The sequence below is a fragment of the Mesoplodon bidens genome (assembly GCF_964165515.1).
Source record: "Mesoplodon bidens genome assembly, chromosome: 13".
NCBI classification, from domain to species: domain Eukaryota; kingdom Metazoa; phylum Chordata; class Mammalia; order Artiodactyla; family Ziphiidae; genus Mesoplodon; species Mesoplodon bidens.
Genome location: NC_138169.1, coordinates 16,967,780 through 16,981,546, shown reverse-complemented (window position 1 = coordinate 16,981,546; position 13,767 = coordinate 16,967,780). Strand labels below are relative to the sequence as shown.

Sequence of the window (13,767 nt, the reverse complement as noted above, 5' to 3'; positions counted from 1 at the left end):
TTTTTTTTTTTTTTTTGCGATATGTGGGCCTCTCACTGTTGTGGCCTCTCCCGTTGCGGAGCACAGGCTCCGGACGCGCAGGCTCAACGGCCATGGCTCACGGGCCCAGCCGCTCCGCGGCATGTGGGATCCTCCCAGACCGGGGCACGAACCCGTGTCCCCTGCATCGGCAGGCGGACTCTCAACCACTGCGCCACCAGGGAAGCCCCCTAAATCAGTTTTAAAAAGGAATATTTCAAAGGGCTAGAAGAATTCCTTATTTAAATGAAACCACTAGCAACTGACTCCTTTTTGTTTTTGTAAGGCAGACTGCTAGCCCTGGATTTTTTTCACTGAGGACCTTTCACCTGCAAGGAGGTAAAATGGTTACTTAACTTAGCTGAAACTCATCTATTGTATAGGATAAGGAACACCTTAAGGTTGTTGCTGTCCAGTGAAGAGAGGGAAGTTATTTTTCTTGGGGGGTTCTCACCCCTGTCTGCACATTAGAATAACGGGGTGGGCGTAAGGGGAAGCTTTTAAGAAGTTGCCCCAAACTCAGAGATTCAGACTGAATTGTTCTGGAGAGGGCTCTGGCAGGGGGAGACTTCCCCAGAGGATGCTAAAGTGCAGCCAGGATCGGAGATGATGTACATGAAAGGATCTTGTAAAATTCTTAATGGTCCTATACAAATGTGTGATTCCCCCACATTGAATGATTCCTTAGGTCTCTTGTCTGAATTTCTGTATACCCAGAATTTCATTTCTAAGGGACAGAAAAAGAACTATCCTGGAGTGATCCAACACCCTCCCTAAGGCCAGCCCTGTTTTACAGGGTCCAGGAAGGACAAGGGCTTCACTCCAGAATTCTCCCTACTCAGGGAGGAGAGTGTGCAGATCTGCTCAGTCAGACCCCAGGAGGTTAACTGGGCCTCCTTTGGCAGCAGGAAAGGACATGCATTTCAAGGTAGATTTGGTGATTTCCTCTGTCACCCAGGTGTCAGACCTAGGTGCACTTATTTTAACGGAGGGGACTGGACAACTGTTTTTTCTGCTCTCCTGCATCCTGGAACTTTCTCTGGCTGTATCTCCCACCTCCCATGCTGATGACAGAGTATGGTCAGAGCTTGATGGTTAGCTCTCCTCCGCTTGTCTAGCTGAGAGGTGACCAACTAGACTCTACTTCTAACTTATTTTGCTTCTTATTCCCATTGGGCTTTTACAATTAGTGCCCTAATTTTACCATTTTATTCCCTAATTGTTTGGCACAATCTCACCCTTTGTTATTCATAAAAGTACGGTCTCACTCCAAAATATCACACTGCTATTCAAGTACTCAGTAACTAAATCCACCAGGAATGGCAAAGATAACACAGGTTTGTGAGCCTCACTAAGGATAATTCCAAAATGAACTGGAAATTGAAAGACAACCTGATATGAGATTCTGACCAGATAGACAAGGGGACCCAAAGGTAAAACTATGAAACGGAGATGATGGAAACGATTAAAGAGAACAGAAGGGAGGGGAGGGGACAATTGTATATGGAAGTGAAAAGTGGGAAGGTGTGAATTTTAAAGTCAGAAATTAAAATGTGTCATATTACCTTTTAAAAAGGCAAATAATACCTATTTACAAATTGTTTTAAATAACCTCATTTTAGCTTCCTGACAAGCACCCTTGAGGTAAGGGGAAAGGATGTGGAACAGGAGTCAGAGACCTGAGGTGGAGGCCAGTGATCAGCACTGGCTGTGATCCCGGGGGAACTTCCTCATCTGTAAAAGTGGGATTAAAAAGTATTACTTCTTGCTGTGGCTGGGATGATGAAAGGATGAAATGTTTTATAAGTAGTAAAGTGATGCACAAATGTTGTTATTAATGTGTTGTAAAGCCCCCAAAGCAGGTGCAATTTTAGTACCTTCTACCTCCTCACACTCAGCGTATACGGCAGATTGGGTGTGTGACAAATAATTTTCAGGGGAGTGGGGAATATGTAAATGTTTTTTGCCTATGTACCGCCACATGTTTTGAATGTAAAAGAATGCATTTATGCATTTCTTCTCTGCCAGAGAAAGCCCAAAACATTATTTAAAAATGACCTAGGGACTTCCCTGGTGGCGCAGTGGTTAAGAATCCACCTGCCGGGGCTTCCCTGGTGGCGCAGTGGTTGAGAGTCCGCCTGCCGATGCAGGGGACACGGGTTCGTGCCCCGATCTGGGAGGATCCCACATGCCGCGGAGCGGCTGGGCCCGTGAGCCATGGCCGCTGGGCCTGCGCGTCCGGAGCCTGTGCTCTGCAACGGGAGAGGCCACAACAGTGAGAGGCCCGCGTACCGCAAAAAAAAAAAAAAAAAAAAAAAAGAATCCACCTGCCAATGCAGGGGACATGGGTTCGAGCCCTGGTCTGGGAAGATCCCATATGCCGTGAAGCAACTAAGCCTGTGCGCTACAACTACTGAGTCTGCACTCTAGATCTCGAGAGCCACAACTACTGAGCCCGCGTGCCACAACTACTGAAGCCCATGCGCCTAGAGCCTGTGCTCTGCAACAAGAGAAGCCACTGCAATGAGAAGCCTGTGCACTGCAACAAAGGGCAGCCCCTGCTCGCCGCAACTAAAGAAAGCCCACGTGCAGCAACGAAGACCCACCACAGCCAAAAATAAATAATTAAAAACAAAAAGAAACAGTGAAATTACAATGTTAAAAAAAATGACCCAGTTTACTACAAATATAAAGGACAGAGAAAAATGTTAAATGACACTCTGGGGATGCAATCGAACTTAGAATGCAGAAAAACTATGAGATAAAAGATTCAGTTTCTTCAATAAATGCAAATTGGAAAAAAAAAAGATGGAAGGGGAAGTGTTACAGACTTTTGGGACATAACAAGTAAACAGAGTATGTGGACTTTGGAGTCTGATACTTATCCATTATAAAAAGACATTTATGGGACTTCCCTGGTAGTCCAGTGGCTAAGACTCCACATTCCCAATGCAGGGGGCCTGGATTCGATCCCTAGTCAGGGAACTAGATCCCACATGCCGCAACTAAAGATCCCACATGCCGCAACTAAAGATCCCACATGCCGCAACTGAAGATCCCGCACATGGCAACGAAGATCCCTAGTGCCACAACTAAGACCTGGCACAGCCAAATAAATAAATATTTTTAAAAAAGACATTTATGGGACAACTGGGGAAATTTGAACACTGGATACTAGATGATATTAAGAAATTGTTTTAAACTTTTTTACATGTGATAATTCTGGTGTGTGTTTTACAAAAAGAATCTTTTTCTGATAGAGATTTATGTGAAAGTGTTTATGTTTAAGTGTTTATGGATGAGATGACATGATGTCTTGTGATCTGCCTTAACGTGGTCCAGAGGGGAGGTGGAAGAAGTGGGTGGCTATAGATGAAACAACACTGGCCATATGGTGGTTAGTGTTGAAACTCAGAGGTACATAGGTCGGTATTCATCTTATGTTTTTCACTTCTGTGTATGCTTGAAGATGTCTATAATGATAAATAAAACAAACAGAAACAAACAAAAAACTAACCTAAAAATTAAAAAGTTAAGGTATATAATGATATTGGAAAGCTCTCTAAGATATAAGTGGAAACAAAAAAACAAGACATGTGGAGCAACATCTCACTGATGTTTTTAAAGAAATCTGCAAAAACTATATTGTACACCTGTATATGCATAGGTAAAAAAGCTGCAAAAAATGCATACCTGACTTTTAACAGTAGTGTCTGAAGAAGAATGGGATTGGGAGTGAGGGCGGGTAGTGGGGAAACTCTCACTTTCAGTTTTGTATTCTTCTGTATGATTTAACTTTTAAAACTGAGCACATACTCATGTTACTTTCAGTTAAACAAGTGGTGCCCACTCACTTTGCGATGGCCTCATCCCGGTCCCTGATGGCCTTCTGAAGCTGCTCCTTTGGTTCCTTGTCCTCAGATGTCATTCTGAGTCGGTCTCTCTCCTCCTTCAACGCAGTCATCTCCACACTCAGCAGTGTCACCTAATGAGAGACGAAGGGGATAAACGTGATGATACCACTGCTGCCAGCCTGGGGTGTTTCCCTTCAAGAGGGAGGAAAGAACAAGGCCCAGGCAGGCTCAGGGCCTATGTGCAGGGCAGGCTGGTGACTTCCTGCTGTCCCCTGCTCCAGGAGAGAGGAGGCCTCATGCTAGGCTGGAGCTCAGTGGCCAGGGAAGAGCTCAGCCCTGGACTGCAGCCCTGGGGCCAGATCCCAGTAGTACAGAGCACAGCACCTCCTTCATTTCAAGGCACTCTCAGGGACCTAATGAGTGAAGGCCACACACGCATCAGGGCACTGAAACACATTTTTGGGGGTAGGGACTCCAGTTTTGTTTCTAGCCATCTTCCACTCAAGATGGAACACTGCCCTGTGTTTCACAGGGCCCTGGCTGGTCCCAAAGCCTGGAACCTGGCTCCCATTTCTGTGACAGCACTTGACGCAGCCTGGCTCTTCCACCTTCTTCCTTCAGCTCCCCAGGTCAAAGCTACATGGAATTTAGACAGAAGAATGATGTCATCACCTTTCACTTCAAGCCTGTTACCTTTTCTGTCGTCCATGCCTCAGTGAATGGCACCAGAGCCCATTCACTGGCAGTCAACCTTCGGTGGTGAGGTGCCCCTCCTAGGGGCTCCCTCAGTGACCACAGCTTAACCCACCCACTGTACAGAGTAACCCCTTGAATACCTTGAGCTCTGCCATGTGAGAAGTATGTCCTATCTATCTGTATGTCTCAGAGCCTACGTGCATACAATGCTTAATCCCAAATGCTTGTGCAGTAGACAGTTGTCATTTTGGGGCTAGTCAGCATCCAAAATCCCTTCCTATCTGGGGCATTCCTGGCTGCATGGACCTTGGTAGGAGGCAGAGAATGCCCTCCCACTAAGGGAGCCAAAAGAAGAGACATCCTTTCCTAGGTACCTGGGCCCCCCACCTGGGGCTGCAGCTCTTGAGGGTACAACAAAGCCATCGGCCAGTGGGAAATTATTACATGGACAACAAATGGATTTGTTGCCCCACTCCCCATGGCTTCCTGTCTTGGAGCTCAGTTCTCCAGCCTTCCTGTTGATTCTGTAAGATTTCAGATTTAATTCCAATATATTCTCTTTCTGCTTAAGTTAAGCAAAGCGAGTTTCAGTTGTCTGCGACCAGAAACCCTGCCTGGTAGAGCTTTCAATAAATATCTGTTGCGTGAATGGAAGGCGGGGAGCCCTTCTTCTCAGTTGATAGGATCAGACTAGAGTCAGGATGCCTGACCCTGCCCTCTTATTAAATATTACACATACTTTTACATCTTTCCAAGGGAAGATCCATACATACAGGTCTGTCCCTCCCACAAGGGGACAGACATCACCTTCTGTACACTCCTCTGCTCTTCAAGGCCCAGGTCTAATCATCTTTAGACAATGAAGCTGAGCAAAGGCCCCAGGACTAAGGCTGAAGAGCAAGTTTCCCTGGAGGTACTTTGGACCCCCCCAAGCTGAGGCAACACAGTTGCCAGCTCCTGGGGTAGCAGCCACTGAGGAGCAAATCAGAGGACACCCAATAGCAAAGAGGTATACAGGACAATCTGTTGTCGCTATGGGCAATGGATGTTGTACTCTCAGGTGCGTGGTAGGGAATGTCAGGACCTGGTGCTCCGTGCTTTCATGGTAGGGACAGCTCCAGTGAGCAGGGTGAGAAGCCTTAGGGAAGAACGGGCTGGGCAACTGCACAGGCCAGGGCATGCAGGTGCAATGAGCCTTGAGGCAGATGAGGCAACAGGTGAGAAGCCCAGCCTCACCCTATTCTTAGCAGGTTCCACAGCCTGGTAGGCCAGACCTCAAGACCCAGAAAGCACCTGGAAGAAACAGCCAGCCCTCCTCAGACCAAATGAGCCCTGACGTGGCCTCAGGCCAGCTGTGGGCCAGCCAGGTGTTCTGCCAGCTGAGTGAGTGACAGATAGAACTACATGCTAGGCAGGAAATGCAAACATTTAATATGCTCCAGACAAAACTCCACAAGAACTTTTTGCTTTGGCCTGGAAAACCTGATCAAGGTAGAGACTGCCAGCTTAGGAGTGACAAAGGACTTATCCTCTCTGAGCTGCACATAAGTTCCATAAAAAGCAGGAAGAAAAAGAACTATTCCGGGCTTCCCTGGTGGCGCAGTGGTTGAGAGTCCGCCTGCCGATGCAGGGGACGCAGGTTCGTGCCCCGGTCCGGGAAGATCCCACATGCCACGGAGCGGCTAGGCCCGTGAGGCATGGCCGCTGAGCCTGCGCGTCCGGAGCCTGTGCTCCGCAACAGAAGAGGCCACAACAGTGAGAGGCCCGCGTACCGCAAAAAAAAAGAAAAAAAAAAAAAGAACTATTCCCCACCATCAAGTTGTTGTGAGGATCAAACAAAATAAATAACATCAAGGGCCCCGCTCAGGGTGTAAGTGCCTCCCCCTCCTCCCCCCCCCATAGACCTTCCAGCTGACAGCTGTCATGAGGACCCACTGGGCTTTTTTATCTGCTGACTTACGTTGCAGCCACCCCTAAATCCACTTTTCCCCATTAAGGTGGGTGTCCTCGAGATTGAATAGCATCAAAGGAAACATCCTGAAGTCATATCCAGGGCTGACAATCATTTGCATGCCTGCTCTAAGAAAGGTGCTGCACTAGACGCTTTAGGAGAAGACAAAAGTACATCAGACCTTGAGCTTGTTCTTGCAGGGGGTCTAAGGCTGGACTGGGAGGGTGAGATGGGAGTGAGGGTAACCATGACAAAGCAGGGCCAGGGGGCTCCCTGAGGAAGGGAAGCAAGAGAGTTCTGAGGAGGAAGTGAGACCTGATCAGGAACCTGAAGGGTGAGTAGGGCTGTATGTGCAGGTGATGGGGGAGAGTCTTCCAGGTAGAGGGAGCGGGAGAAGAGACCCAGATGTGGGAACACAGGGCAGCCTGTGCCACGCCCGTCTGTAGCCTACATTCAATTCTGCTAAAGCTAAGGAGGTGAGATGGAAACAACAGGAATGGAGGGTGGATGGCTGGATGCAGCCAGACCGTGGTGCCATGAGGGCTGGAGGCTTCCCATTACTCGATGATGGGAAGTCAATCTAGAACGTGCAAGCGGTGTCCCATGTTCAAGTTGTGCTTCAGAAAGATGGATCCATATCATATGGAGGTTGACTGGGCTGGGGTAAGGCAATCAGCTGGGAAGTGAGCACCAAAGGCAGGGTGTGAAAGAATGAAGGTCTGAAATGGGACAGTGGCTAGGAGGATGGAGGAGAGAGAACCTGCTGAGATTTTAGAGGAGGGGTCGCCGAGATCTCATTAGTAAGGGCCTCAACTGCTCCCAGCACACACTCCCCAGAGTTTCCATGTCCCTGCAGTAACTGGCATGTGCTTCAGTCAAGCATAAAGGAGCCAAATGACCGGGTTGGGGACTGTGTTTCTTACTGTGCCTCCCATGACCTGGCTGACTGGCCTGGGAATTGGCAAGGAGCCAAGAATAACTACTTTTCATATTGCTCTGCAGGTCCTCCCTGGCCCCCGGCAGCAGCTCCAGACCCCACGCGCAGTGCTCACTGGAGAGCTGCAGGGATGGGGGAGAAAAGGCTGAGTGGGTGGGCAGGGAGCTCTCCACGGCCATCACGAGGGCAGGAGGCAAGTCTTCAGGTCTGGCTATGGGTTTCTGCCTCAAACAAGTAATTATCAATTAAATTAAACCTCGGCTCTCTTTTATTTTAAACGTTGGGTAGGCCTCTGAGGGGCTGGGGTACTGTGCAGGCACTTCACCTTCCAGGTCCCATACCGTTTACCTCTGGCCTAGTTTCCAGGAGAGAAAAGAAAGCAGTGGGAGTGCAGGCTGGATCATGGGCGAGGTCAGACCACAGTCTAGGATCCGTTTTTGCTGGAACCTCGGTCACAGGCCACTTGTCTGGGCCCTGCTCCCCAAAGGGTACAAAATTGGCCTACTCCCCTCATGATAGAGAGAGGCCCTGGAGGGCAGGGGCCTTGTCACATCCACCCAGCGCCTCTCGGGGTCTAGGGCAGCACAGGCTTGCGCTGAGCTAACTGCACTAGGCTCCTCTGCCCGCCATGATGTCTGCCATTTCCACTGTCCTGGCAACTCAACTCGCATCCCATCCACTGCCCTGGGAGGTCAATGTTACTCCCAAGGGACGGCTTGGCTGGGAGGTCTGCAGCTTTGACTAAGGAAGAGATGACCCCGGGCAGAGGCCCAATTCTATATGCTATTTGGGACCAAGCGTAACCATCTGCTTGATGAGGTTTTTTTGAAAGGGAATCCACAGGAATTGACCTAAACCAGTTATCAGTTGAACTTTTAAGGAAAATTCCCTGGTAGAGATGGCCTCCTAAATAGTTCCATAGCAGACTCTCAGCAACCTCCACCTTGCTAATGTTTCTGAACCAAATAATGCCCTCTTGGGTTTCTAGTTTTCTAATTCAGAGAAGCAACAAAGCGACTTTTATTAATCCAAAGAACTTTTATATCTGCTTTCTCTTGCATTTTATTCTTCGAGTTTGGAAGGTCTGACACTCCCCCACCCTGCCCCAGCCAAACGAACGACCACCTGAGGATCTTAGGTTTTAGGCACAAGAATGTCTTTGGCTGCCCAACCCTACTTCCCAGGGGTTGGCCAGGAACAAAATACAGCTTTCAGGAGCATCTTCCTGTCCTTATGTGGTCACTCACAAGAAGAAGAGAGAAGTAATGGCTGGGGGTGCAATATCTTCCAAGAGAATAATACTAGAAAGTCTAATGGGTACAACCCCAAAAAGGCAGGAGTTTATTTCTGTAAGTTCCTTTAAATTTAAGAAATACTGACTGAAGTGAAAGCCAGGCTTAAATTCCATCTCTCAGCAACCTCTTCCTGTAGCAGGAAGGGATGACTAGCTTTGGACAAGGAAAGAAGGGGGCAGGGTTTCAAATGGTACCTGTCTGGTGTCCCCCACAAGTGGGGCAGAACCTCCACACGTGACCCCAGTCAAAGGGAAGAGCGCTTATTTATCTCCTAGGATAGATTTTAGAAGCTCCTTTTTGGGTGGGGCTGCTCCTAAGCCCTTTAAAACTTTTCAGATCAGAATATAGATGTCCTTCTCCAGTGTTCTTAAGAGATGAGATCATGATCAAACAGGAGAGGAACACTGAGAGCAGCAGTAAGTGCCTCTAAAGCTGAAAAACAGGCTGGCAGAGGTGACGGCACTTACAAGGGGAGAACAGGCCTGCAAAGATCAATCGTTCCTCGGTTTGCAAACTTCCCTGCTCAGAAGCTGCTGGAAAACCATCCATAAGCGTCCTGGGAGCTATGGCACTTTAAACTGCCAGAATCCACCCAATTATTTGGGCTCTGTAGAGGGCAGTGTGTCGCTGGAGGAAATGGAGGGTCAAGCTATTCTTATCCCTGACAACTTCACTTTGGCCTAAACCAGAGGACTGTCTTCTTCGTGGCCACGCAGCATGTGGGATCTTAGTTCCCTGACCAGGGATCGAACCCGGGCCCCCTGCAATGGAAGTGCGGAGTCTTAACCACTGGACCACCAGGGAAGTCCCAGGCTTCTCTTCTTGAAGACACCCAGTTCACCTCAACTTTAGGTCGCCGCCCCTGAGGGTCTGTCAGAGGAGAACTGCTTCTCAAAGAGACGTGGGTGAGGGAAACTCACAAGGGTCCTGAGGGAGCTGGGGACACGTGCATATCCTGTGCTGGGCTGAGGATGGGGGTGCTCACCTGACTGTGGAGCCGCTGCAGCTCTTCTAGGCTCTGCCTCAGTTTACCCCTCTCTCCCTCCATGAGTTCCCTTAGGGCTCTCGAATCCTCACTGGTCTGCCTTATTTGTTCTTCTAAGGAGTCATCATCAATTCTCCGGGAGCTCTGACAGCAGAAGAGAGCGAGCCGGCCACCCAGAGAGGTGGTGAGAGTGGAGGGGAGTGGAGAGATGGTTAGTGGGAGAGATGCAAAAGGGAGAGCGAAAGAGGAAAGGGAAGCAGTGGGGAGGGGAGCAGAGAGATGGTTCGGTTTGGGGAAACACAAGACAGTGGGGGGATGAGCAGGAGAGGGGGAGAGAGGGAAAAAAGAGAGGCAGAAGAGGGAAGAAATAGAGGGTTAGAGGAGAGAGATGCTCTTGCTCAATTTCAACGTGCAAACAACAACTAGACATTTATTTTGTTTCAGGCTTCGGGGAAGGGGAATCGCGTGGAGCCAACAGCACACCTCACTCTGACAGCTCCCTTTCCCACCCTGACTCGGCCTCCACACTACAGTACGTTCCACAAATCAACACAGCATGTTCAGGTAAGGACAACCACCCTTTCACCTTACTTCACCTCATATGGGTAGAGAGATGCAACCATTCTGTAGGAGGAGGAAACCTGAAGAAAAACAACAACCCGAGAGCTGGGGTGGTGAATGGAGAGTAAGTCTGGCAGAAATCTGACATGAAGCTGGAAGAAATGCCCGTGTGCCTGGGAAGCCTGTGGGAATGTTCCTCTCCTCCACAAGAGGAGCCACGTCTGGAATTCTAAAAGGCCCTTGTTGTTGATCGTCCCAACTTTCTGTGCTCACTTCTAGCCTTCGAGCAGAGAAGCTTCAGATCTTTTAAGTTTGCCTGTTCACAGCTAACTCCACCTCCAGGACCAAGGGGCTACAGAAAAGTAACTTGCAGTTTTTACCGGGATGCAAATTTCTACAGTCAAAGCCTCCCAGGAAAGCCCTCGCACTCGAGGTCCCCAAGGCCTGCACGTAACCACATGGAGGGAGGCCTCCTCTGCATCCTGTGCCTGCAGGAAGGGACTCTGGAGTCTTCCATCCCCGGCATCGGGCCCTCTGCCTGCTCCCCAGTGTTCAGTACTCTCAGACGAGGGCTCAGAAGAAATTCTTGCAGACATTATAAGGTTCCAGTTCTAGGGTTAACCTCACCCTCTGCATTTGGTTTCAACCTCCCACCGGCCAGGTTCTGTGGAGCAAGGAGCTCTCAGCTTGGCCTCTTACCGTGGGCTCCATGCCATCCACAATGCTCTGTATCAGTCTCTTGAGCTCGCTGAGAGCAGTGCGCAAGCTGCCTGCTGGTACATCCTTGGCAGACGACGTTTCTGAAGACTCGTCCATTGAGGAGTCCGTGGAGACGGCCGAGTCAGCGCTGTCATTTCCTCGAAGGTGTGAGCAGAGATAGCGAACCTGGCAGTAGGCTTCCCAGAGCTGCAGTCTCAGCTGCCCCACAAAGAATTATTCCTGATTATGGATTCTAGAGAAGACTGCCACCAGCCATCTTCTTCTAGTGTATGAATCCAAGATACTAGTTATAGGGCAAGTTTTTTTTTTTTTTTTTTTTAATCACCTGTCCCAAGAAATACTGATACTTATTCTGGGCCCAGTACACCTATACAGAGTCCCAACTCTTATCTTCCCTGTCCTCAAGCCCCTCCCATTTGCACATAAAGCACATCTTTATATAGTCAGTTACTTTGGTGGAAGTCAGCGCATGATTGGGGGAATGAGTGGTTATGAGTAGTATGAAAAGAAGCTAATTGGATGGATCACGAATGTTCTAAAACCCTGTCAATACAAGAGGTATGAGGCTGATATTAGTCAACAAGCACTTCCTAAGAGGCACTGCTTCGTGACAGCTCCAGCCAGCAGGCCTAGGGGCTTGCACAAGTGCAGACCACGGGCCCCTGCCAGGCTGAAGCTAAACAGCAGGCACGGGGTGACAGGGATGGCCGACGGGCTCTCAAAGGCCAGGGTCTGCCCCAGGATCCCTGGGCAACCTCACGTGCCACAGCGGTGGCGATGCCAGCACCTGCTCTCTCTCCTGCTCCAGCTCCTCGGCCTCCATGCTCTGCTCTATTTCAGACAGGAGGGACGTGCTGGTGGCTGCAGAGCTCTGCAGACTCCTCTCCTCAGTGAGCTCCTCCACCTTCACCTGCAGCTGTCGGTAGGAGAGCCGTACCTCCTGGAGCTCCAGCTGGCTCTGATGCAGCTTTCAGAGAGACAGCAAACGGTGGTGAGGCGGGCTGAACCCAAACAGAAAAACTGACCCTGAACCCAATCATGCTTTTAGATCCTGCTACCAGTTTACAGAAGAATACAGAGGAGGGAAGAACTGGCTAGACTACATTAAGGGGATGCAGTCAACAAAATCCAGATTTGGGAAATTCTACAGGACAAATAGCTCAGTTTCTTCAACAAATAAATTTCAAGAAAAAAAAAAAGAAAGATAAAGGGGGAACCTATAGATTAAAAGAGACTTAAGAACATATCAGCCAACTGCCACATGTAGGCATATTTTAATTCGTATCTTGATTCAAATGAAAAATGTGAAAAACAATGACATTTATAAGACAACTGAAAATTTGAACACTGACTAGATATTTGATGATATTAAAGGAAATGTTGCTGAAGTTTCTAGGTGTACTAGTCCTGTGGTTATATTTTTTTATGTTCTTATTTAGAGGTATTCTTTATTTACAGATGAAATTATAACAATTCTGGGATTTACTTCAAAATAACATGAGAGGGGAGCAAATGGATGTAATGAAGATAGGGCAGGACTGGCCAGGAATGGACGGTTTGTAGAGCTGGACAATGGGTTACATGGGATGTCACTGTCTTATTCTGTTTTTGAGTTCATCTGAAATTCTCCAGAATAAAATGTTGAACACGCAAACATACAGGCATACAAAGTAAGGTACCATTAGACTCTCACCAGAATGGCTAAAATAAACAATAGTAACAGAATAATAATATCAAGTTCTGGTGAGGATGTAAAATAACTGGGACTCTCATTTCTGGTGGAAATGGAAGATGAACCACCACTGTGGAAAACTGTTTGGCAGTTTCTAATGAGTGAAATACAGATCTGTCCTACTATTCTATGATCCAGCTGTTCTATCCTATGATCCAGCTGTTCCACTCTTAGGTACAGACCCAGTAATAAATGACTGAAAATGTAGATGAAAGACAAACAGGATGTTCACAGCAGCATTATTCATAAAAGCCACAGATGGGAAACAATCTAAACACCAATAAAGATAGAATGGATATATTCACATGCTGGAATACTACACAGCAGTGAAAAAAAGAACATACTGCTACTCTATGCCACAACATGGATGTATTTCTTAGACATGATGTTCAGCAAAAACCAGACACAAAACAATATATAATGTATGATTCTATTTATAAAAAGTTCCAAAACTTCATTGAGATAAAAGAGATGAAAGTCAGAATAGAAGTTTGCTTTTGAGGAAGTGGCAGCGTATTGACTGGGAGGGGGCAGGAGGAAGACTTGTGGGTGCTGATAATGGGCTATGTCTTGACATGGGTGGTGTTCACACAGGTATATATAAAACTTCAATGGGCTATCCACTTATGATCTGTATGCTTTACTATGTGCATGTTGTACTTTAATGAAAAAATTAAGAGGAAAAGGGTTGTTTGGAAAGGAGCTAGGGGTGGAATCTGGAATAACGTCTGGGCAGTAATACCAAGAGTTCCCAAACCCATGGGAAAAGCAGTCTCTCCCTACTTTGTGTCATACCTCATGGTTTACAGATAAGGCCCTAGGCCTGGGAGGGGCCTTACATAGCACTAGAAGCTCAGAGGAGGACAGCGACACCAGTGGTAAAGAGGGGACAGCAATGCAGGCATCATGACCTACGGGCCAGGGCTCCTTCCCTCTCTTTCGTTGCCACTACTTCACCCTTCTCTGCATTCTCTGTGGCTCCTTCCCTGTGGAGTCCAAACAGGGCACTGCTACCTGG

The 13,767-nt window shown here is 48.1% G+C and overlaps 1 protein-coding gene across 3 annotated transcripts in view; it reads right to left on the bottom strand.

Moving 5' to 3' along the window:
* BICDL1 (BICD family like cargo adaptor 1) overlaps positions 1 to 13,767 on the bottom strand; it is a 97,336-nt gene that overhangs the window by 7,372 nt on the left and 76,197 nt on the right. For 2 of the 3 annotated variants that reach the window (XM_081251976.1, XM_081251977.1), the window contains exons 5-7: positions 11,805 to 11,984; positions 10,997 to 11,215; positions 3,873 to 4,003 (exon numbers count right to left, since the gene is read on the bottom strand). In XM_081251976.1, coding sequence (XP_081108102.1) covers positions 3,873 to 4,003; positions 10,997 to 11,215; positions 11,805 to 11,984 — 530 coding nt within the window. The remainder of the gene's footprint in view (positions 1 to 3,872; positions 4,004 to 10,996; positions 11,216 to 11,804; positions 11,985 to 13,767) is intronic. The other variant, XM_081251978.1, reaches the window with a different exon arrangement.